This window comes from Diadema antillarum, unplaced genomic scaffold (genome assembly GCF_040938485.1).
Source record: "Diadema antillarum isolate AM-2024a unplaced genomic scaffold, OU_Dant_1.0 seq00001459_RagTag, whole genome shotgun sequence".
NCBI lineage: Eukaryota > Metazoa > Echinodermata > Echinoidea > Diadematoida > Diadematidae > Diadema > Diadema antillarum.
In genome coordinates, this window is record NW_027272204.1 from 430362 (window position 1) to 455390 (window position 25029).

General features: G+C 37.7%; 1 protein-coding gene across 1 annotated transcript; it reads left to right on the plus strand.

The window, feature by feature from the left end:
* The first annotated feature begins 14385 nt into the window (after window positions 1-14385).
* LOC139709688 (lens fiber major intrinsic protein-like) lies at window positions 14386-14952 on the plus strand. Its single transcript, XM_071621645.1, has one exon. The coding sequence runs from the start codon at window positions 14386-14388 to the stop codon at window positions 14950-14952; it is 567 nt and encodes a 188-aa protein (XP_071477746.1).
* The last annotated feature ends 10077 nt before the right edge of the window (window positions 14953-25029 follow it).

Here is a 25029-nt window from a genome sequence, read left to right on the forward strand (position 1 = left end):
ATTAGACATTGGCTACTGGGGTCAAAGGCTGGAGGGGAAATCTTAAGACTAATCATGGGGGTTATTAGTGCACTGATCGAGGGGATGTTGGAAAACAGGTGGGATACGGACGTCAGAGGAGGGATGAATGGAGGGGGTGGTGATAACAGTGACCATGGGTTTTCCAAGGAAGTAGGAATCTGGTCTGACGACATTCTGGAGAAATCTTAGTAACCCAAATTTTGGTGGGGTTACACTTGCGAAAAAATACAACGTAATGAGGTCGTGATTTGGCGAACATTACAAAATAATCAATGGGCAATAGCTAGGGAAAATGTGAATTATATATCAAGTTCACCTTTATAGACATGTGGGCTTAAGTGAATGCTGCATAGAACACACCAGTGAGAGTTTGAGGAACATATTGTTTACAGAGTGAACTTTCTTTCTTGCGAAAAAATACAACGTAATGAGGTCGTGATTTGGCTAACATTACAAAATGATCAATGGGCAATAGCTAGGGAAAACGTGAATTATATATCAAGTTCACCTTTATAGACATGTGGGCTTAAGTGAATGCTGCATAGAACACACCAGTGAGAGTTTGAGGAAAATCGGACAATCCGTTCAAAAGTCATGAATTTTTGAAGTTTCTGCTCAGTCACGGCTGGATGAGAAGACTACTATAGCTTGTGATGTCACATGTGTACAACGATATAAAGAAAGAATAAAGAAAATTCAACATATTTTCACTTTTCTCGCATAACAAAAGAACACTCGACTTCTCTCTTTTAGTTCAATTTTTTTTTAGTTCAATAGTTTATTTATTTCCATCATCACAAAGAAAAGAAAAGAAAAAGTTGACATAATCCAAAGTGATACAATTTTTTTTTTTCATTTCTCTTACACTCGTCCGATGAAGGATTTTTTTTTTCAATACAATATAAATTATACACGAATGATGTCGTAAAAAAGAAACAATGCACTTTGTCATAGCAACAAAAATAGTAAATAATCACAATGATGGAAAACAGTGTTCCACTAAAAAAGCCACGCTTGTAAAACGTGGAACACTGGAACAAAACAACAACAGCACCAATTTGTTATACCAATAAGACATATTCATTTTAAATTCTTATATATACTATTGTACATTTTACTCATTGATATAATGATGTTGATACTATGAACAATACTTACTAGGATTTTAGGATGCAAACGTATAAACTATATAACATATCACATTTGTGGCACAGACACTATGGGGCCAGGTGTGCCAGGAAAATTGAACGGAAAGGATGATATGCAATCGGCCACAAAAAAAAAAAAACATAACGACGACAACAACAACAACAATAACACAATACACAGAAACAACAGAATTTGAGGAAATGCACTCAGACAGATACTGGACAACGAAGAACGAGGAAAAAGGAGCAGGGAAGAATAGAGAAGGAAAAGGAGAGGGATGGAAAAGGTCTGTGGACACACTACAAAATCTCAAGGAAAAGTGAAACATGACGGGTTTTTTCATTGAACAGAATTAACTGGTATATTTAGAAAACAAATGTTTTTTTGAGTTTGTACTTAAATGTAATTAACTTCACAGATTCTTTTAGATCATTATCTGAGCTATTCCAAAATCTGGGTCCGGTATAAACAAATGTATTTTGAGTGTGTACAGTTCTAACTAAGGGAAGATGAAATTCTTTAGATTGTCTAGTGGGATAGTTATGTACGTGGCTGTTACGGTGAAATAAAGAATAAAATATTTTGGGTAGATGATTGCAGTTGTAATTAAACATAAATTGACCAAGTTGAAACAAATACAACTCTTTTATTTTCAGAATTTTGTGCTCAAGGAAAAGCTTGTCAGTATGTGCTCGGATATGAAGGTTAAAAACGATTCTGAGCGCCATCTTTTGCAGAAGAAAAAGTTTATCTAACAATATCGAATATGTATTCCCCCAAGCAAGAATTCCGTAATTCAAGTACGGCAATACCAAACTTGAATAAAGCGTAATCAAAGCCGAAGAAGGAAGATAATATTTCAATCTATTCATTATGCCTATGTTACGTGCAATTACTTTGCAAATATTGTTTATGTGACACTTCCATGATAACTTATTATCAACACAAACACCTAAGAATTTAATAGACGAAACCTCTTCTAGGGGAGTAGTGTCAAATATAACATTACCTGGTAATCTATCTAAAGAATTACTGAAAAACATATACTTTGTCTTCTCAATATTCAGTGACAATTTATTTGCATATATCCATTGTGAGACATTCTTCAATTCATCATGCACTGTACTAATCAAAGTATTAGGGTCAGGGTGGGAATAAAAAAGATTGGAATCATCCGCGAATAATATGAAAGAGAGTTTATCTGAAGATCTATAAAAATCATTAATGTAAACTATAAATAACAGTGGGCCTAACAAACTTCCTTGCGGAACACCACATTCTATTTTCTTCATAGAAGAATCAAAACTGTTCACATGTACATATTGAAATCTGTCAGATAAATAACTCGTAAACCATTGCAAGGCTTTTCCGCGAATACCATAATGGGATAACTTAGAGAGAAGTATACCGTGATTAATCGTATCAAAAGCCTTTGAGAAGTCCAGGAAGATGCCTATTGTATGCGAAAATGTATCAAGTGCATGTGTAATCTTTTCCACAAAGGTAAGTAAAGCGTGGGTGGTGTTGTGATTTTCTCTGAATCCAAATTGAAAATTCGTAAATATATTACTCATATTGAAAAATTTTACAGTTCGGATATATACTATTCTTTCCAAAATTTTAGATATTGAAGTTAATAACGATATTGGTCTGTAATTATTGACAAATTTTTCTCCCCTTTCTTATATATAGGTATAACTTTGGCAGTCTTCATTTGACTTGGTACAAGCCCAGTACTAAGTGATAGATTAATAATATATACTAAAGGATCTATTATTTGAAGAATTATATTTTTCAACAAATAATTATCGATTCCATCACAACCTGGGCTTTTCCCTTCTTTCAAATTATTAATAATATCAATAACTTCTTCATTATACGTAGGGTCCAAAAATATAGTTTTAGGATTAGGTATATCTAAAAAATCAGAAAACACTTTATTAGATGAAGGGATACTTTGTGATAAATTTTTCCCAATCGATGCAAAAAAATCATTAAAAATTTCGGCCATACCAGCAGGTACATTGCTTGAGGTATTACCCCATCGTACTTCTGAAATACTAGATGCATCATTAGATGTATTCATAACATCTTTTATTGTTTTCCAAGTATTCTTAATATCATTTTTATATTTCATTATCTGGTTGACATAAAATTTTCTCTTTTGTAAACGCAATAAATTAGTAAGCGTGTTTTTGTAAGTCACATATTTTTGTCTGTTTTTATCCGTAGGGTTACTCCTGTATTTATAAAACAAATTATTTTTTCTATTAATCGATCTTAAAAGTGATTGGGTTATCCACGGGAGTCTTGGAGTTCTTTTATAAGAACTTTTCCTTGTGCATAACGGAATATGTTCATCAATTTTAGAAGTGATAGTTTTCATAAAATAATCATAACACAAATCAAGATCGGTATTGTTGTATACAAAAAACCAATCAATATCTTTTAAACTATTTTGCAAATAATAAGATTATTGGCCGTAATCTTACGACGTCTCTGATAATTATTTTGCCAAGGAGATAACTTAATTGGCACTTGTGTAAAGATTGGATAATGATCAGAGATGTCAGATAAAACAATACCAGACTCGGGAATTGGGAGAATATTACAAAAAATATTATCAATCAAAGTGGCAGATCGGTCAGTAACACGGGTCGGCTTAGAAATTAACGTTAATAAAGAAACAGACATTAAGGTTTCTACAAATTCTTGCGAAATATGTTGGGAGTTACATTTCATAAGATCAATATTGAAATCACCCATTAAATATTATTTGTAAAGATAGAGTTCTGCATTAAATTTTGTACATACAACAAAAAATCATTCGGATTCGATCCAGGGGGTCTGTAAACAACTCCAATCAGTATGTTTTTCCCATTCGGGTTTACCATTTCAACAAAAAGAGATTCAACTACATCAGTCATGACATTCAATTCTTCGTGGATAGAATATTCAAATTTGTTGGGGATGTATAAACCCACGCCACCACCCATTCTTTCTTTTCTATTTCTGTACACGAAATCAAAGCCGGATATAGAAAATAAATGACTTATATTGGGAGTCAACCATGTTTCGGTCAGACCTATAACAGAACAGTTATTACCAGAGTTTTCTAAAAAATAATCGCAACTTATAAAAATTTCTACTTATGCTTCGTATATTCAAATGAGCTAACAAAAGATTGTCATCATCACTATTCATAACATATTGTTCATACTGATTTACAGTCAGATAAACACATGATGAACTTTGCACAGGATCTTCAGGATCAAAATTATATTCAAATTCTTGTGCTGAAGCATTAAGTTTGTTCGATATGTATGCTTCATATAAGGTGGAAGTTTTGTTTTCCTGCGCGGACGTAAAAGAGCGCCCAACTGTATCATAAAATTCATCATCGTTCACAGAGTTGAAAACAAATGTTGGATTAGCCATAAGTATAAAGAAAATCACACCGGAATCGACAAAAGTTCCACTTAGACCTAGACCTGGAGATTGCAGTTATGTAGGAATGTACAGACCTGGAAGAAGAGAAAGAGAAACGCATATACACAAACATGAAACACATACAAGAAACACACACATGAAGCATAGACATGAGACACAGACAAGACACGAGAAACAACAAGGACGCAGACAAGACATAGCCGATGATATCAAATTGGGCACACACGTCCGTGGCCTGTGTCTGCTCTGCCAATACAAAACGAGGCATAAGCAATAATATCAGCATGGATTTAACAACAGACTGCATTTGAGTGAGGGGGCTCCCTTGATATTCAAAAAATATCATTTTCATACGAGATATATTCACGTGCATAATTCAAACTATCAATATGAATTTTTATAGGTTATTTGGGGATCAGGAGAGAAGGAGAGAGACGAAGGGAGACACGAATAGAACTTTGATGTTTACTGTATGCACCTACACTGTAGTTTCTGATATTAACAGTAAGTGCCTATTGGCCATAATAAAACAATAAGTGTCATATCTTCACAAGTCATAATAGACAAACTACGATGTAGAAATCAATTCTGAATATTTGTTCGCTGGGAATGTCATGAAGGAGAAAAATGGAAAAGAAATCAGAGAAGAACAAAGAAAAACAAAAAACAAATACAGAACATCTCATAAGAGAGTTTAGACAATAAGCGTATAACTGATTGATACTATCAGCTTTCCCGGATATCACCTCATCGTAAGCTTTCTTCAACCCCATCCCTACCATTACAACACATCAATTAAAGTTAAATTGAAGAGAATGAAACAAATTATCTGCTTAACGTAATAGAAGATTATTCCATATATACATAAGTTTTTATTTTTTTTATATTCATTTCAAGTTTGCAGAGAGAATGAGAGCGAGATGAGTTCAGTGAAACAAAAAAATGGTATTGACTTTTTTGCTCGATCATTGATCATCATAAGCAGCGTCCGCAGGATTGGGACGTCCCACTCGCCAAAGTCGCGAAGGGGGGAAACAAGCAACAAAAACAAAAACGACACCATAGCGGGAAGCGCACCCACCAGGGAGGTGCACCTATCGTACAGAGCGCACAACGGGTCGAGTGCATCCACAGAATACTAGTACATTGTGCTATGTTTTAGCTAAAATTCAGTTGAAATACAAAGATCATTGTATGCCCCATGGACTCCATACAGTATAGGAGCACAGCCGCCACAGTGGCATTGCCACTACTCCTCTTATACCCGTCAGCAACCCCCAGCACGAGGCGAACACACCATCACAGAAAACCACGTAAGGGGGGGGGGGAGCTGAAAAGGGATTTCTTTGTTTGTTAAATAAATTGAAAAATGAAAGTGAAGATGAAAACTAGGCAGCTGTGGCTTGAGAAGGAATGGGTATAACGTTAGTCGTGACCTGGATGAACCATACAGGCTACGCATTGAAATGAGGCCCTGAGGTGTCAACTCTTTTCTTGAATTGAATTGTACATGAAAAGAATGTTACAGCAACCAGCGTTATCAGACTGCCGGGAACCATGCAGTATATCACACCTGCTAAGTAAAGTATTTCAAAGTATAAGCGTGAGGGGATACAGAGACTTTCAAAATAAAAAATAAAAAAAACACACACACAAAACAAAACAGCAATTTAACTTGCGGATTTAGATTCTTAGATACTAAAAAATTGAGACAACTGTTCATATCAGTGCAGACTGTGCAAATGAGAGGGCATGCTGCTCGTAAACAACATGCCAAACCTGTGGCCAGTCACCCCTCAAAATCTTTTATAGACGCATTTGACACAGATTATTATTCAGATTGAGAGACGGAATTCAGCATGCATATAGTTGATGTCATATCGGGCAAGGCCCAGGTAAAACGTACCCATCCAGCCCATGAACGACTATATCGCAGGACAGGCATTACATTAACAAGGATAAAATATTGTGGGTAATTATACTGAGGCTCGCCAAAATCTATTATGGAATTACAGAGCCTTATACAAAGCGAATCATAGATGGGGTTCCAATAAACTACTTGAAACGCAACCCCAAATACTTATCACACCAAAATCATATTAATAGATTGGGTCACAAAATCTCTTTCAGGATGCAAGGGGAATAATATTACCCTTAAAGCCTAACATACGTCAGTAACAAGTCGAAGAAATGTGCAATGCATTCAAAAAGTAAAGTTTTGTGAAATTCTCTTTTTATTTTCCATTAATCGTTGTACGCATGTGACATCATACACTACTGTCATGTCCAGTAGTCTTCTGAATTACTTTTCCTTCCCTACGTGTATCTTTCTTACAAGTTACATACATTACCATGATGTTCTTATATACCTTTTTTAACTGAAAAATAAATTTGCCCACCAAAAGTGTGCCCCAAATTGTTGAATTTCAATTCTGTTCAAAATTGAAAATCTCTCTCGAATCCTGGACCTATAAGTTGTAGGTCCATGCTCGAATGCATATAGGAAGGTGCATCGTAGGCAACACCCCCTTCCATATCCAGAACCCTCCCTTCGCTTGCGTGTTCCCAGACCGTATCGGCTGGGAGGGGTCAATGGCTGTTCCATTATTATTTCCAATTTTGAAGCCCCCATAAAAAGCCCATATAATTATATAAAGTTACGGACCTGCATACGGAAATGAAAACCACGAAGTTGAATCAGGGACGAATGCCATCACTGTCTTTCTGTTTCCACTGGTTTCCATCACGAAAATATGCCTATACTCTGTGAATTTCAAGTTTTCCCTTTCATGTTAAAAATATTAAACAATCACTCTTTAATTTGTTGCTTATACTTATTCCTTACGTTGATTGAAGCGTAAACTGCGTTTCATCCTACGTCGTGCACTGATAGTATTTCACTCTTGGCGTCGTGTTCAATATCAGATGTTTAGAGAGTTTGGTTTCATTTTGTTTGGCGTTTATACTATGTAGCGTATAAAGGTGTCATGTGGCATAGGGATGTTCGTCTTCTCTATTGGATACATGATAAAGTATTCTTCTTCCCGTTTCTATTAATGCGCTGGGATTAAATCGCCAAGTCGAATTCAAATAGATGTTAATCACTGAGTAATAAGATAAGGACAATTAAATTGATATACATAGGTTCTTTCAGTATTGCCAATGCGTTTGCTTCATACGCGGCAGCACAAAATTGAGTGCTGAGTAACTATCTTGCAAGTAAGTGAACTATAATTATTCCTCGCTCTTCACTGCTTATACCTACTGTAATGCCTTGCGTTACATGATGTCACTCTACCAATCTCAGTCAGTGGAGTGATCAATTTATTTCCTTCACGTTTTGATCATTGCATGTAACATAAGGCAGCAGTTATAAAGAGAGTGATAATGTATAATAAATTCATTAATGACCTGTATATCTGAGGAGTGTTCTGTACAGTGTCATCTCTTCATGGTGATGTTGTTCGTCATCCACTCGGTCTCCCATAATAGGTCTCATTAAATCATTACATGACAATAATCTAATTTTTGCTGAGGATAGAATGACAACTTTTGTTGCATAGCAACAACCAATCAGGAAGCATGCTAAATGGCTACTTCCACATTGCTGAAAGATCGGTGTAAAATATAACATCATGGATGTTAAAATCTAACTCAAACCAGGGTCAATACATGTAGAAAGAATAAAATGTTGTTGATGGTGTTTAAAAGTGTTCAACTGGCACTTCTTGGTGTTGTTTTAGCACTGTGACATTGGCGATATCTTTGACACTGCGCTGGTGTCAATTAAAAAATGACACGGAGTATATATATATATATATATATATATATATAAAACCAATAACAGCAATAAATAGTTTCTGCTCGGAGTCCTAAGAAAGTATAGATTCACAACAGTAGGTCAATATAAACTCCGTTGGAGACGTAAATTTGACAAATTTACGTCTCCAACGGAGTTTATATTGACCTACTGTTGTGAATGTATATATATATATATATATATATATATATATATATATATATATATTGTAGTTGTTCCGCGTATTGGCAGTACTAGAAATAGCAATAATAAAGTCACAACAGAGGAATGCAGGGAATGCATTGATAGCCAATCTTGATTTAATGAATAATCCGAATTTTCGAGGAACCTTCCTCTTCTTCAGGGATGACAGTGCGAATGTCATCGCACTGTCATCCCTGAAGAAGAGGAAGGTTCCTCGAAAATTCGGATTTTCATTAAATCAAGATTGGCTATCAATGCATTCCCTGCATTCCTCTGTTGTGACTTTATTATTGCTATATATATATATATATATATATATATATATATATATAAAACCTATGTACATATATATATATATATATATATATATATATATATATTATACATGCATATATATACATATGGTGTTGATTTGACATATACCTGTGTTAATTTTGATGGTATAACACCCGCCCAGTGTGAATAAAAGACCATACACTCTGGTGTGTGGTGCAAATCTGTTCACAATCTCTTTTTTTCTTTAAAAATCAACTTCTTTATCGGGAAGTTCTTGTTCGTCTTGTTGAAGTTCACATTCTTATAATACTTATGATATAAATAAATAAATATACATTGAAGTGACACGCGTGTGTATGTTAATTTGAAACCACAAAATGAGGACTGGAAATTCATTAACACCAGCTCGTTGTTTCATATAATATCTAACACCTGACTTTTTGCAGTGTACCATTGATGACACTTGCAATCATATATAGCAACTTGTGTGTGTAATGTGAAATGGGGCCGTGGTGATATCCTTCTTATAGCAGATGCAAACCATCACCTTTCTGAAATCAGATCAGGTAATCATTATCATGAAGTATACAGTACTTGATAGTGGCTTATAGTGTCAGCAAGGGAAAAGATGATTCGCCAACAATCGAAGTGCAAAATGAAATAATTTCTGACTCTTAATGTGATTTACGATAGTATACCTTGCATTTTGTCTGCTAATGACGCCATAAATGTGTTTAGAAACAAAATAGTAAGTCTGTAAATAGGAAGTGAATTCAAATGGTTGACCAATATTATTAATCCATTTCTGATTCATTCAGGTATAACGTTCAGTAAAGGGCATTTTGATGGCTAAAAATGCAAGAATTTCCATTTTGTTTCTTGTCTGGTGTGAAGATAAAATAACTTCAAAATCGTTATGATCAGTCTGTTCTATGGGCTAATATTGATATATTACAATGAGAAAATATTGACAGACTATAAACAAATCATGATAATTAGAAAGTGATATGTACATCCACAGTAAATATTCCTAAGCATTGCGAAATTCGGGTGATTTTCGTTATTCCGAAGGTTTGCTATTCCTGAACACACAAAGTCCGTATACCTAGATGTTAATGTTAATCCGAAAATGAAAATGATTCGTTATTTCGATGGTTCGTTGATCTGGAAATGACAAATCCTGTGCTTTACTAACGAGCCTTCGAAATTACGAACCTTTCCGGATTATCGAACTGATAATTCGGAACATATTACAGTAATTTATCTGTCGGATTAACGAAATGTACATGCAAAATTTAACGCATTCATATTTCCTTTCTCCTCGTGGCTTCTTGGAAATATCGCTTTGTGTGTGTGTGTGTGTGTGTGTGTATTCATCTGAAGTGTGTTTAAAGTGAAAACTAAGTTTCGGTAAGTGCTTGAGAACCCGTCTAGCACCATTTCATTTTTTCTTGCAATATATCGAAAGAGTCCACTAAGAAACTTACCTGGCTGACGCGGTTTGCCGGAATGATGAGTCGGTTTGGAGTATTTTGAGAAAAATAACAATAGTAGGAAAACCGACTTTTATTCCAGAAGGCTCCAGACTAACTCGGTCTCGGGAAAAATTCGACCCTACTTCAGACAATTCACACGCAGTTCGTGATCGCCACATTCTACTGGCCACTGCATAATACCAAATGAGGCCTAACTGAATGGACAGGAAAGTGCATGCTAACGTAATCCTGTACAAATCAAAACAAAAATGACAGCGCGCGGTCTTCATTGCTGAGACGCGCGGTCTTTGGAGTTTTTGTTGTTGTTTATCAAACACCTTTGATTGTTTTAGAGGTGCTTGATCGACGCGCACACTAATTTTGCATGCGCGCAAAAGAGGTTTTTGATGCGCGCGTTGTAACTCGGACCATTACTGCGAGTAGCCAGAACACGAAGCGCTAGTTTATACAGGCCGCTCCCATAGGACAACACTGTACAATCAGAGGGACAACCATTACAACTCATCCCGCCGTCAAAGCGAAGCCGAGTTATCCCCGAGTCCGAGTTTAGCCTGACCCCGTTCGGGTAAGTACCGAGACTGAACCGTTTTGGTTAATATTTCGCATTTTCGTCGTTACCCGTCGAATATCTTGTCATAACATCGTTATCCTGCACATTTCCTAAGCATACGTTCACATCTGGGAGCGAAATTTGACAACTTTTGCAGGCGTACCAGAACTTTGTTTGGGCTTTAATGGATATATCACGTGCGAAACAAACTGACTATAGGTTTTCCGGGGAGTTCCCTTTAATGGGGTTGGGGGGGGGGGGGGGGGGGGTTCTTGCAACTTGTCTCATTACGCGTTCAACGCGTGTACGCGAACCAACGCGCACAGTTACAGTAGACATGACCCTTTGGACATGACCGACATGGCATTCCATGCTGCCATGCCTGAATAATACATTGCTAATACATGTTTTGGTACCTGGATCCATACCATACCCGGTAGTCTCCGTGTTCGAAGCCCGCTGCCGTCGCAAAATATCGTCAGTCGATCGAGTGTCGGTTATAATTATCGAGTCTAGTGTAGACCTGTATCGTCGCATTGAGCTGATAAGAACTCTCATTTTGACTTGTCAGTCTGGTCAAGATATGCACAGGTAGAAAATAAAGGACTCGGACATTATCTATAACCAGATAATTTAATGCGGAGTTAATGTTTATCGGTTGCCCTCTACCTGGGGTGGTATTCTGAACACCGTTTTATCTCTGTTGTAACTTGTGTTGTAACTTGTGTTGTAAGTCTGTGAGTTATAACACCGTTAAAACAGTTGTAAATCGGTATTCTGAAAACTGTTTTAACGGTGTTGTAAGTCATGATAACCACGCCCATCGCAATAATCATATCCAATAAGAAATATTGTTAGAAGTAGTATCTAAGACATTTCAACCAATAAGATTGCTCCCTTGGGCAAATGCGCCGTGCTTAACTCTGCGCGTTTTAAGAAGCGCTCATTCTCTGGCGTGCGCACAAATAGGACAATGGTATGCGCAGGTAAAGAGAGCCAGAGATAAAATAAAGTTACAACAGAAGCTTGGATCATTATGCCTTCTTACCGGTTTTGACGTATAGTTGGTGCAGTAGGGGATTCGCAAAGCTATCTCAGATTAAGTCTTTTTGTTTGAAATTTGTTTAAAAAATAAGAAGATATCTGGCGTTCATAAGAGGAACCCAAATTTCATGGTTTATGGGGAACTAGACGCTTCTAAATTAAGTTAAGCCCTTGCAATGCCATGTTATTATTATTATTATTATTATTATTGTTGTTGTTAACTTAGACTTCTAATACTTTTCTTAGGATTCGCGCCGTCCCCAGCAATAAATATTTTGAAACACCCAAAGGTACTGATAATGAATTCTTATTGGTGAAGATAGTGAAATCATATTAAAAAATATTTAATATTTTGAAAGATATTTTTGAAATGAATAGTGCTTAAAACAAGTTAGTGCCGACGGTGCCGGTAACCTTTCTGTTCATGTGTTTGTGTTTTTATCTATGTGCATAATTATGCTACGCGTATGTACTTGCAATGTTACTGTTACCAAATTTTGTATTGTGGAATGAGTTTACATTTTGTCAAACTGCTATATCATTTGTCTATCTGTACCTACATTGTTTTTATTTTTTGTATATCTTTTTTATTTTGAACTCGCATACCACAATATTGAGTTGATGAATAATCTCACTATCTAACATAAGTTAAAACGAAAGTTACAACGGAGTTATAACACCCTCCACCCTGTTTTATCTCAGAAGCATAAATTTGCACGGGGCATGACTTACAACAGAAGATAAAATAGTTTTCAGAATACCGTGTAATCTAATGGGTGTTCAGGTTTGCGCCCACTGTTACGCGCGTGCGCATACCCTAAGACAATGGTATGCGCAGGCAAAGAGTGCGCAAGATAAAACACTAGTTACAACACAAGTTACAACAGAAGTTACAACAGAGATAAAACGGTGTTCAGAATACCGATTTGTTACAACAGACTTACAACAGAGATAAAACGGTCTCAGAATACCACCCCTGTCCTTTGAACTTCTCAGTGCAGTGTAGGCGGCAAAGGGGGCGTTTCCACCTCGCTGATAGGACGGTAGCCTACGCAGCGGCTGAAGAACCCCATATCGTCTGCTAAAGTGGTTATGGATCAATGATGCCCTTACCAGACCTCTTCCAAGGTTTGTAGCAGCTGTAAGATATTCGTAGATTACGTAGCAGCGGCAATGCACAGGCTATTTATCAATACATACGGCCTATACTATTCCTCCTTGCTGGCCAACGATCGAGCAATTGTTTTTAGGCGCACTCACTCCAGCTTGTTCATAAATGATTGAGAAGTTTCAATCTTTATTTCTTACAAGAATTAACGTCAAAAGTGTTTTGCACTGACTGTTATGTTTTTCATGCGTGATTTCAGGATTGTGAACAAAGTAGAGTTTCCGAATAACGCAAGGTACGTCGTAGCCAGTGACCATTCTCCCATCTGGTAGCCTCCGTTCGACGAGTAAGTTCCGTACTGCACCCGTTATTTGCTGAATCACTTTACTTAACATCCGATTGTTTGCAAAGGTTTACATTAACAAGTTCTAGTTGGCAGCATGGCCAAATTAGATTCATTGTGTATATTTTCAGATCCCATTGCAAGATCTGAAATATTGCATTATCTGTCAAGGAACACATGAAGCTACAAATTTAGTACATACTCTGCAAAATATTAAATGGGCAACTGCTATCTGATGCTGCATGCCTTACTGCTTCAGTGATTTAGATTGTCATACTTACATTACAATATCTGTTCCATCTTTAATTATCTTAGGTAAAGTAAAGAATCCTTTTTCTATCAATAAAGTGTCGAGAAAATCAACGTTCGTCACGCCCAAACTATCATCATTTTGCATCTGCAATTCAATAGCAGGCATGGCAGGCGGGAATTAATAAAACAAGCACTCGTTGATCCAAGCTCAAAACGTGAATGCAGCGATTTACGTTGTTTAGCTCATAATTGAGAGAACATAAAGAGAGAAATATAAAAAGATAGGGGAAAATCCGACAGAGGACGCGGCTGGGGGGGGGGGGGGGGGGGGGAGAGACATTTCCACCTCATTTCCGCTGCGGGTACCAACTGCAGAATCTTGCATTGTTGCGAAACTTTGCCCAAAACCAGATTCGCACTCTCCATGCAACTACAACTTTTTTTTTTTTTTTTTTTGTCTCAATGCGTGGAAAGTGGGCGTATTGGAAGGAGAAACAATTAATCATAGGCAAGGAAAATGTTTCTGTGTATAAACAGTAACAACAGATATACCAGATCTAAAACGGCATTTTCTAGAATGATGATCCAAGGCTTCGTTTCTTTCGACTAAACTGTTCCAGGTGTCTGATTGGACTTTTCCCCGTGAACGATCCGTATCGAACTTAAAAAAGGCCCACTATTTCTAGACAGAACATGGCGGGAGGAAGAATATCGGTGAGAGACGAACTGCGCTCCGTCATCTTCTGGCAGGCTGTCCTGGCCGAGTTCGTCGGGATGTTTTTCTTCATCTTCATCGGCGTCTCGTCCATATCGGCTTGGGACCGTCCCAACATCCCAAGCCAGGTCCAGATCTCGTTGGCCTTTGGCCTTGGACTGGCCACGTTCGTGCACGTCACGGCTCACATCAGCGGCGGGCATCTTAATCCAGCCGTGTCGCTGGCCTTTCTAGCCATGCACAAGATCTCGCCCGTACGGTGTCTGGCCTACACGCTAGCCCAGATCGTAGGCGCCATCATCGCGGCCGGCATGGTCAAGGCCGTGACGCCGGCAGCCGTTGCCGGTGGCATCGGCGCTACCACACCTGGTACGGACGTGGCCGATTGGCAGGCGTTTTTAATGGAAGTCTTCCTGACTGCACAATTGGTTATCGTCATCTTCGCCACCGTAGACAGTCGACGAAAGAGTCCCGGAGGTTCGGGCCCTCTGGCCATTGGCATCTCCGTCGCAGTGGCACACCTTGCGGCGGTGAGTATACCTTAAAGTGGTAACGTCATCAAAGTAATCACCAATAACCTATACGGTTTATATGAAAAAGGCTTTTGACAAGACAGTCTCTGGCTTTTAGAAATGTTGTGTATACTTTCATATCCCAAATAAATTTCATTCAAATTTTGTATTCTTTCACATGGTTTTTAAGCGCGTTAACTAAGCAACCGATCGGAATCCACATAGTCTTTAGACAATTTCTTTGTGTTATACCCTTTTAAGTTTATTGATTTGTTCGCTATTCCACTCATCAGTATCTTTCCTATCATATCCTAAAAGCATTTTTTTTAACAGAGACTGTCTTTCAAGCAAGGTTATATGATGTGTTTTTGAATTTTGAACTTTGGTCAGAAATGGTTTTGTTAGCCAAAACTTCATGTGAGAATGTTTTGTGATATCTATTTGGTTTGGAAGGGTAGAGATGAATGGACAATATGATTTATATAATATTGCTCCATGAAAGTAATGTAAGCCTACAGTGGCGGAATTATCCATAAGGTCAGATGTCAACCTCAAAGCTCACTGTACTTTTAGCCGTCAAAGGTCACTGTACTTTATTGGTTTAAAATGTCATTTTATAGATCACATTAAACCTTGGCGAGGAATATCCACGGGTGAAATTATTTTGTTTCGAAGATAAAAATGAGTCAAGAGTTAATTGCCTGAAAGTGTCAGAGGTCGTGGCTAGGATCTTCTGACATGTCTGATCCGGCTTATACAAAATTTCTGCTTGACCATTATGACTCTTTATCTGGCTGTAAATCCAGTGATTTCTTTATTTAGTGTAATATGGCTAGAAGGGAACTGGAAAATATTTTCTTTGTTGCTAATGTGTAGAGAGAGGTGAAGTTTATTCCTAGGTCAGTGCAAACCTTGTCAAAAGCAATGAACTTTATCAAGATGTAACGAAGTGTCGTATTCTCATAATTATTATGGCAGATACATGTATAAAGTATGATACAGGGATTGCTTGTGAAGTGGAAGCATTACTGGCGATCGAAAGTTCATGTACATAGCATTCTATTGCAAGATATAATTATAACATAATTACGTAAATATAATCTAATGGGCATATTACATGCTAATGGGCATACTAACATGTCTCTTGAATCTCATCTCTTCCATCATTGTCGCAATCAAGATCATGATTATTAGAATGGGTCTTTCTAGAAAGTCAAGGAATGACAACCAAACGAGGGTAACATTCAGAGCGAGCTCTTGATTGCATGTGTAAAGAAAAAGAAACCGATCTGTTTTCCATAGACTTGATCATGGCTTGTCGCCTGTAGACTTTAAAAGTCTCCATATCCCTTTAATTGATGGAGATCGAGGACCAATTTGGGAAGCTCTGTCCATACTGAGGAAGAATTAAAGACCTCTGAACTATAATGATTGCATTGCAAGAGATACATGTAATGGGCATTAATAAAATCAGCTGAAGCAAACACTGATAATGGACACACATTTTGGCAAGGCATTGGGTACTCGACCTCTGATGCGTCCGTTAAAAATAGAATAAGTATATGAACGCAGCATTCGCACTATATGCACCACGAAAATTCAGTTTATAAGATCAATGAAGGTAAGTTTATGTACTGTGCAGTCTACATGTTACGGAACGTCTATCTCACAAAGACCATACACGTATCGATGCGTTTATGAGCCCATAAACTATGACGTTATGGCATGTTGCCATGAATACAACTTGGACATTATTTAGATATTTTTTGTTTGTTTGCAACGTGTATAAAGTATACATGAGTGTTTGAACCGTGTGCTCACGAATACATGAGATACGAACATTTCCACAAGAAGTTGGACACAAAATAATGTCAAATTTGAACACTTCACTTTCAGTCAAGCTGCCCCTATTATACTGACCACTCTCACTTTCTGTTCTATTTTGTTCTTTTTAAAAGCAATGTTTAAGAGGAAGAAAACATAATGTGATAATTCACGTGCTAAACACTTGGTTGGAGACTTTTGATGATTAGGAGTGGTTTGATAGTCATTCATCTATTTTCCATTTTATTTCAGTCGAATTTCAACATTTCACATTCAGTCAAACCGCCCCTACTGACCACTCTCACTTTTTGTTCTATTTTGTTCTTTTTAAAAGTAATGCAACAGGAAGAAAACATAATATGAGAATTCACGTGCTAAACATTTAATTGGAGACTTTTGATGATAGGAGTGGTTTAACAGTCATTCACCTATTTTCAATTTTATCTCAATGACACTGGCAGACGTTCAAGTATAACCGTACAAACATTGAAATCGGTTCGTTATTTTTTTTCTTTCCCATTTTGTATTTATGTCAGAAGAGTAAAAGTTGCAATCTATGATACCGTTATACAAATTAAAACAAAACAAAACAAAACACGCCATGCAAATTAAAACGAAGTAAAACACGCCATCTTGGAAAATTGTGCAATGAGTTCGAGCCATTTTGACAGACTCCTCAGATCCGGGCCTCACATTATCGTAAAATTGACCAATGAGTTATACCTCCTCGAACTGACTGACTGCACTCCTACGAGATTTTAGAAATATTCGGGGTTGATTTATGACGCTCGGTAAGACAACACTTCGCAGCAAAGATGTGAGTATATGATAGCGCAATCCGAGACACGTAATATACAGTATAACCTACATTAACTGATTTACACAGAGAACGCCAAAGGTTATCCCAAAATAAACTGTTCTTTTATGACAGATCTATACCACATGCAGGCTTTCATGGTCATAAAACACAAAACACAAAATAATTTTGCGGTGAACGGTGAAGCAGTGACAATCGTTGTTGCTGTTGCAACGTTTTCTAAAAATCCAAAATTCTGTATGTCAGCAATAATAGATGTATTGGTTAGACTGGCATATTATTTGAGACTATAACAAAAGAAGGATGACTAAATTTATGTTCTATTTGTTTTAACATTTATACATTTCCGAGAAAGACGACAAGGGGGAAACGCTGACATGTACAAGGGTTTTGATCACTTTCGCATTCAGCAGAACGAACCATGACACCTAACGATAATAAAAATCCGACTTACTCAGAGAACGCCAAAGTTCATGCAAATATAAACTGAGATTTTATTTATGGCTGATCTTTACCACATGCAGACCTTCCAAAGTTATAAACACATTTATACAACGCTTTTGCAGTGAACGAAAAGTGGTCACAGTGCTTGCTGTTATTCAGCGTTTTCTACAAAATTCCCTATATTTATGGCAGTGAAAGTGCATGCATACATAAAATGGTTGTAGTCATCTCATATTGTATTTAAAATATTGTTTGAGATATACTAACAAACAAACAAACAAACAAACAAACAAATGACGTTGGCAGGGGGTGTGTTCTGGCTGTGTTCTTATTTTCCTAGAATAGCGACATGGGGAAATGTAAACGTCCACAACAGTTTTGATCAATTTCGCTTATGAATGTTTATACACCAGTCCAGTGTGCATCAAGGTTTTACAGAATTGGGGGGGGGGGGGGGGGGGAGAGAAATGGACGAAAGAAAAAGATGAAATTTCTTTGGAGCATGGTGGGATCTGTTGGTTCGTAAATTTGGACATATTATTTACATTATTTTTCATTTCTAAGAGCTGTTTCCGAATGCTGTCAAAGTCAAAACAGGAGGAAGTATGGGAAGAAAAACACTGAAATCCATGCTGAAACAAACCAAAAAAAAAAAAAAAACCAAAACAAAACAACGAAACGCGTTGATATTGTGGAGAGACAACCGTGAAAAGTACAAGAAATTAACGAAAATGTATCGTTTGTAAGTCGTGATAATGTAAACGTATTTACACACTAATATACAAACACACACCTTCTCACACGCATGGTCAGAAACAAAATGCAAACGAGTGAAACTTAAACATGGTGTATTAAGCACACACTATCCATATAGTGTAGTGTCATGAGTAAAACGTATTAGAAAAAAAGAGAAAAAAAGGAAAACGTCAAAGCAAGATAGACAAGGTGTTTACCTGAGATTTCCTGAGTGTTGGAAGATATTGGAGTATTATTTGGTAAAGGGACAAAAATGACCATAAACAATATGACTACCTATAGACCCTATTATACCTACCCTGACAAGATGAGACTGGAAACTTTCATTTCAGACTAATCTGTTCAGACCAGGACCTCATTTCATAAAAAGTTGATACGATAGCAACTCTTACGGGAATGGCAATTGTCATAGTAACGACAAGAATCCAGCTTCCTGATTGGCTGTTGCCATTGGAAGTTGCCATTCCAGCAAGAGTTGCCATCCTAACTTCTTTTATGAAATGGGGCACAGATCACTCAGTATATGCATAGTGATGATAATTGCAAATCTGCGTGGCGCACTTATCAGAGCAATTACCCTCCCCATCCCCCCCCCCCCCACACACACACACACACCCCCGGACAATTACCCCGGCTAAATACTGGTGAAGATTAGGGTAGGATTAGGTCCAGTGTTTTTGTTAGGGCTATATAGCATAAGAAGGGAAGGGTCTGGGGTAATTGTCCAGGGGGTACCATTGCTCTATTATAGACCCCATAATGATGTAATATGCTCAACTGGGCGTATATAACAATTACTAGTAAATGGTGGAAATTTGTATATAATTATGGGGAAAGGGGAGGAATGAAGTCATAACTTATTTACAGACATTCAATAGACCTCTAAAACTATAATCGCCTCACAAAAAACACGTTACAGCAATCAAAATTATAGAAAACCTTCATAGAGCAGGTTGGCTTTCAGAAGGTTTTTGAAGTTGTTAATCGATGACGCGTGATACATGTCTACATAACCATGTGTGAGGGCAGGAGACTAATCTAGCGTTTGGGTGCAGCACTATAACAAAGGCACAGTGTCCTAAAGTAATTTTTGTCTCCCTTTTATGAGGACGAGTCCCGAGTATACTCGGGCAAGTATCAGTGGGAAGCGTGTTTTTTTTAGACGGCACAGATTGGGGAAACTAAAAATCTATCGGGGACCCTATCCCTAAACCTAACCCTAATCCTAATCCTAACCCTAACCATCAAACCCTAACCCTAACCCTAACCCTAACCCCAACCCTAACCCTAACTCTAACCATAACCATAACCAAAAACCCTAACCCAACGTTTTTCCCATAGGTTTAACACGCGCCATGCCCCAATCTGTGCCGTCTTAAAAAAAAAACGCCAATGGGAAATGCGTGTTGTAGCAAAATCAGCCCGTCCTAAACGGGTTAACCCTGACTAGGCCGGGGGGGGGGGGGGGGGGGGGGGGCCTCCGAGGCCCCCCCCCCCCCCCAGATGCCACAATTTTTTTATCTTATATTTGCTCAGGACACTAAGAAGAATATTTACACAAAAAATGTGCCCATTTTGAGCTTTTATTTAGTGATTTATACTAAATTGTCTGATTTCATGCATCATTATGCATAAATTAGCATAATTAAGCATAAATGACAATTTTTTAAAAATTCAACTACTTGGTACTTTAGACTACGTCATAGGCAATGTGTGTGCGAATTTTCGTCGCGATCGCGCGGTCGACGGCCGAGATCTGGAGGGGGGCCTGGGAGCCCCCCCCCCCCGCTCTATGATCTACCTAAATAGCCCGGCCTAGTTAGGGTTAATGGAAGGCTGAGGAACATGATGTTAGGGGAGCTACGAAGACTGTACGACTGTATTTGTACTGGGTGTTACAAGAAACAGTTCCTACTTTTGATTCTTAATAGTTCAAAAGCTATATATCAGATAACACTGATATAGATATGAGCAATAGCTGAATAGTGTACAATTTTGTTAGCGGTACTTTAAAAATGATAGCATAAATCAGTTTCATCAAATTCAAGATTTTCTAAGTTAGGTTTCAGATTTTCCTCTGTTTTAAACCCTCTGTACAAAATTGTAATTTGCACAGGGGTCAATTGGTGTGTATGGAGTGTGTGGTTTACGCCCTGACAATGGTCCTGAACAATAGCCATGCTTGGAATTCTCTATTACATATTCATGAGAAATTCCACTATCACAGCTAGTCTTTATTCATCCTGAAATGTAGTGTATGCAAGCACATGAAAACGTGTGCTTTTATGTTTCTTCATGTGCATGCATTTTACCCTTTACCATGAATTCATACTAGCAGTGCCCGGGGCAATCAACATGAGTAATCAATGAAGCGTTCTTGAGCCTTGGAGCAGAGCTCTGAACAGGTGATACCCATGTCCATTGTTCAGGGTCATTGTAAGCACACACTCACATACACATCATTGGTTCGTGTGTTAAGTTCAATTTTATACAGAGGGTTCAAATTTGGTCAAAATCAGGAACTTGTCTCCAAAATAAATCATGGATTTAACGAAACTGATTCACGCTCTCATGTTCAAATCACCTCCAACTAAATTGTACACTATTCAGCTATTACTCATATCAATGACAGTGTTATCTGATGTACAGTTTTCGAACTATTAAGGATCAAAAGTGGGAAATGTTTTTGTAACACCTAGTATAGGGAATGGTATGGTGTCAGGATTAACTGAGATAGATGGGGACCAAGCCACGAAGTGACTCACACTCATGTATACGTGTATGACAAGAAGGAGCTTCGATAATTCTCTGACGTACTGGAAGCCAGCGTACATCAAAGAGTTTAGGGCGTGACGTCATGCGAGAATTGGGGGGAGTTGCACATGGGTTTGGTACTTGCATTTTGTACGTGTTGCAATTTACATAATATTACATAATCTTGATCAAGTTTAGCCATACAATAGTTGTTTACCAGAGACGGGAGATCTCCCCGCCGAAATCGCTTTTTTGCAAAATCTCCCGTTCTCCCGCTTGAGATTTAATGTCTCCCGCTTGAAATGATTTCTTACTTAATGTCATTGTATGTTGAAAAAATAAGCCTTAGACAGCACGAGAGAGCATCTAGAACCTTAGAGCAAGGAACTTCGCGCACATCAAATTGGAGTCTCCCGTTTGCTAGGGGTTTCAGGCGGGAGAATCTCCCGATCAGACGGTGCTTGGGGTTGGAGTCTATGGTTTACAGCTGTAGTCTATTTTACTTGTTACTATGGCGTAGGTCCTACACCAATTTATGGATGCATATATCAGTGGTGTAAGTACACGAATGTGACAAAGATTATCATGGACGATTTAGAAAGCTGCTTTGCAGGGTTTGGATATAATTATGCTTCTCCGTGCTCAGCTGAGAGTCAAACATCAGACACTCAGGTTTCAGTGTTTGATGTTGTTGTTGTTTTGCAACGTCGGACTGCATGACCACACGCTTCCAACCGTGTGATTATTGACAAGAGTTTATAGGTTCAGTTTTGCTGCTTTTCGTTCAAAGAAATTACCAAGTGAATTGACAAACTCAATGTTATTTTGCACTTGGTTATCCTGCAAAGTATGAGAGAGTCACTTTTTGTCATGTTTAGCAAAATTTTTGTTGCATCAAAAAGTTTCCTTTAGTTTGTATAGTGATGCTGAATATTCTTTCCGTAAAGGACAAGTCCACCTTCATATACATTAGGATTGAGAGAATGCAGCAGTATTATAGAACACATCAGTGAAATAAAGTTTGAGGAAAATCGGACAATCCGTTCAAAAGTTATGAATATTTTAAGTATCTGCGCAGTCACTGCTGGATGAGAAGACTACTACAGTGTATGATGTCACATGCGTACAACTATATAAGGAAAATAAAAAGAGAATTTCACAAAACTCTACTTTTTAAATAAAGTGCACATTTCTTTGACTTGCTACTGACGTATGTTAAGGGTAATATTATTCCCCCTGCCTTCTGAAAGAGAGAAGTCGATGCGAGAAAATGGAAATATGTTGAATTTTCTTTATTCTTTCTTTATATCGTTGTACTCATGTGACATCACAAGCTTACTTAGTCTTTTCATCCAGCCGTGACTGAGCAGAAGCTTCAAAAATTCATAACTTTTGAACGGATTGTCCGATTTTGCTCAAACTCTCACTGATGTGTTCTAATATTGCTGCATTCACTCAACCCACATGTCTATGAAGGTGAACTTGTCCTTTAATAATCTAAAATTGACCGTGCATGGGGTTTGGGGGAACCCTGTCCTCATGTACCAAAAATAATTTCGTGGTTGACGAAAAGGTTGTCATGGTTTTTGCTGCAGCAACCAAGTTGCTTGACCGGCACGGAATTGTACAGTATTGGTGAGATGGAGATTCAGCTTTTAACTTTTTTTTTTTTGCGAGATACTTGAAAACCACTTTCTTATGCAATGTTAAAGAACATACAATAATATTCAAGACAAATTCAATATTTATTTGATGAAGATGGGTTGTATTGTGAAATTTCTGAGATATCCAAGGTAAAAGTGATACAAAGCAATTCTAACTAAAGGTGAGTTCCACTTTTTGTTGAGATCGCTTTGTTTTTGCTCTCTCAATTATTTAAAAACCAAATTTCATCAAATAAACTCTGAATTGCTCATGGAATTAAATACTATAGTTAACATTTCGTAAGTGGTTTCCAAGTATCTCGCAAAAGATTAAAAGCTGAATCCTCGTTTCGACCATATACCATCCCTTCAACAACGGGGATCTATTGCTATAGCTCTGCTGTATCTTTAGTTGCTGTGCATAATTTATGCAGATATCACAGGCACGTAGAGATGTTTTTGAGAGGTTGGTTAGCTTTACGTCGAGACCATGCATTTGTTTGGTGGTTACTCTGGTTACTTTAAATGTCTTCAGCTTGAAGAATCAGCCTAGAAGAAAGCTTGTTGTAGCTATAATTAGAGCTGGTTAGATTTTCTCTCTTTCTCTCTTCAGAAAGTGTTTCCAAAGAATTGAGGGATTGCTGAACTGGGCGGGGATCTAATGACTGGGTATTGTAAGTCCACGGTTCATACAAATTCGACCTGAATACCAATTATCTACTACCAGCAGGGGGAATTAACCACAACCCATTGTAATAAGGGAGGAGCAAGGGGAATTAAGTCATCAATTCAATCCCTCTGTTGAATTCAAGTTCAATACAATGATATATACAAAGTACCTCCTGGAAGAGTAATAGACGCAGGTATGTTGGACGTTGATCGTGAAACAATAAAGCATGGTCTTCTTTCTTAGTCACACGTACAATGTAGGACAGGGCAGACATACCAAAACTGGTTAAGCTAACTTCAACCTTTGACCTTGCTGATTTGTTCTTGAGACAATCTATAGGGATCCTTTCATATGACTCTATCAGCTGGTTAAAGGGATCGTATATTTTCGGTTGAGACCTAACTTCAGGTTTCTAACATTTTCGGTAAGAAATGAGAAACGTCCTATAAAATATGAAAGAGTGTGTAATTCCAAGAGGAATTCAACATTTTATTTGATGAAAATTGGTTTTGAAATGGCTAAGATACGCAAAATAGAGCAATCTTAATAAAAGGTGGGACCCACCTTTTATTAGGATCGCTTTAAATTTACTTTGTTTTTGGGTGTCTCAGCTATTCCAAAACCGATTTTCATCAAATAAATTTTGAATTCGTCTTAGAATGGTATGCTCTGTACTATTTCATATAAAGTGGTTTCTTGGTATCTCACAAAAAGTTAAAAGCTTAATCCTCACCTCCACCAATACTGTACCATCCCTTTAAACGGATTGCTAACATACACTGGGGATATTTGTATGACATGAAACACACACACACACACGTAGGAAGAATGAGTCTCAAATATACGCCATCTGTAGATCGAACAAGAAGGGTTTTATTCACAAAATTTTCAACCCGTCTCGGGCCTTCGTCAGTGTATTGTCAGTGTAGGCCCGAGGCGGGGTGAAAATTTTGGGAATAAAACCCTTCTTGTTGGATCGACAGATGGCGTATTTGAGACTCATTCTTCTTATAATTATGACATTCGAAGTCCAACACGTGGAAAATTTAAAGATAAATAAAAGATATACAAAATGAGTCAATCGACAGAACCCTGTAGAGAGCTGCAATCATGTCACTCTTCCACTCCTATTATACCGTCAAATACTCGTATAAAATTCCTAAAATTCCTCTCTCCTCGCCAATAGTCGGCGCACTCTCGAT